A 1,736-nucleotide genomic window follows, 5' to 3' on the forward strand; every position below is an offset into this window, starting at 1 on the left:
TCCATAACTCCTAATTAGGGCTTCTGTCCCCACCACTCCAATAAAAGCATACCCCTAAATTTGCCAAAGACTTCTCCCAACCAATCCACCAAATCTGATAGCATGGTTTTGAGCCTCTCTCTCTCCTGGACTTCTTAGTTTTGCTCATGTGGATAAAACTCCAAATTTTCTATTTATGTCCTCTATGTTCTCACTACCTATCTCTCTGTTCTCCCATCTCCATTTTTTCTGTCTCTTTTCCTGATGCTATCATTTTAAAATGATAATAGTAATAGTAAATAAAATTGAAAAAATAATTCTTAAAAAAAAAAAAGAAAACTATTACTAGTGGGGGTAAAGTGCCTTACCTAGAAGCAGCCCACAAAGTAATTAGATATACATGACTACACTATGTGCCTCTATCATTTAATATGACATTGGTGCATATTTCCCCAAAAAACATTAAAAATATGAGTGAACTGGCCCAGCTGTAGTGGCTGGGAGTGTGCTCCTGCACAACAGCTGAGATCACATTGGAAGCTCAGGATCAGTTCTGGCCCAACCAAAACAGGTCCTGGCTGACTGGGAGGCTGGAACAGGAGAATCGTGATAAGACGCGGTCAAAATGCCAATCTCTCACCTATCTCTCTCTCTCAGATACTCTTCCTCTCCTCCCTAAAAAAAAAAAAAAAGTGTGTGTATGTGTGTGTGTGTGTGTGTATACACACACATATATAGTTAGATAGATACAGATTTATGTATTTATAAAATATAAATGTAAACTATTCATTATCATTTAATTAATAATATCTTAAGTCTAACTTGCAAATTTTAAAAGGTTAATAAAAATTATAAAATTATGACATAATGATAATCTCTTTATAAAGTTTGAAACCAAGGTAAACAGTAAGTTGGGCATGAATAATGGTTTTATAAATAGTTTTTTTTAGGAAAAAAATGAGTGATAATCATAAGATTCTAGATTGGGATTAAATCTAGGGAAAAGTAGAGGGAGAGGGTGAGAAGGATACATAGACCCAAGTCATTGGTAACATCTGGGTCCTAACATGGGCTTACAGATGTTCATTACATTATTAAAACTGATTAGTTAGGACACACATTGAACAATGTGATAGTATTTCACAAACTATGGATTATTAATTAACCTAATTCTATGTGCTCTGAGATCCATAAAACTTTTTTTGCAACATAAAAAAATAATTAAGACAGTCACAATTCTGTCCCTAACGTTAATCTTAACCATCAGTTACCAGGTTCCATGCTAACTGTACCTGTGTGCGATTGAATGCCACTCTTGCAAAGACAGCTTGGGACACACTGGCCCTCTTCAGCTCATCTCTGACTTGCTGGTAGATATCTGGAGACACTTCTACGGAAGAGTTGGTTGGTTCTGGCTTAACTGCTCTGGGAATGGGCGGATGGTTCAGAAACTGCTGGTTGATGGCTTGCGGATGCTGGTGAGCCAGAAGCCGGCTAACGGCTATCTGTTGGTTTATCAGATGGGCCATGGCTATTTGTTGTCTGACAAGTTGTGGACTGAGCTGGGGAGAAAGAAGACCAGGGCTCATGATGGGCTGTAATGCGGGCACTTGGTTTCGGATTGGAGTACTGTGGTGGATTTGGCTATGAGGAGACTGTTCGTTGGATTTCCCCAGGGATGCCAGCTGGTTCATATTTGGTAAATGCATTGGACGCTGGCCCAGAACACAATTTTCTGAAAGGGTTTCTCGTTCCAC

At 38.8% G+C, this 1,736-nt stretch overlaps 1 protein-coding gene across 1 annotated transcript in view; it reads right to left on the bottom strand.

The window, feature by feature from the left end:
• Positions 1-1,736, bottom strand: part of SATB2 (SATB homeobox 2) — a gene marked incomplete in the record, with an annotated part of 229,944 nt that overhangs the window by 99,211 nt on the left and 128,997 nt on the right. The window contains 1 exon segment of the mRNA XM_027773618.1: positions 1,272-1,711. Within this exon segment, the coding sequence (XP_027629419.1) occupies positions 1,272-1,711 (440 nt within the window).

Source organism: Tupaia chinensis, unplaced genomic scaffold, assembly GCF_000334495.1.
Source record: "Tupaia chinensis unplaced genomic scaffold, TupChi_1.0 Scaffold000361_2, whole genome shotgun sequence".
Taxonomy (NCBI): domain Eukaryota; kingdom Metazoa; phylum Chordata; class Mammalia; order Scandentia; family Tupaiidae; genus Tupaia; species Tupaia belangeri.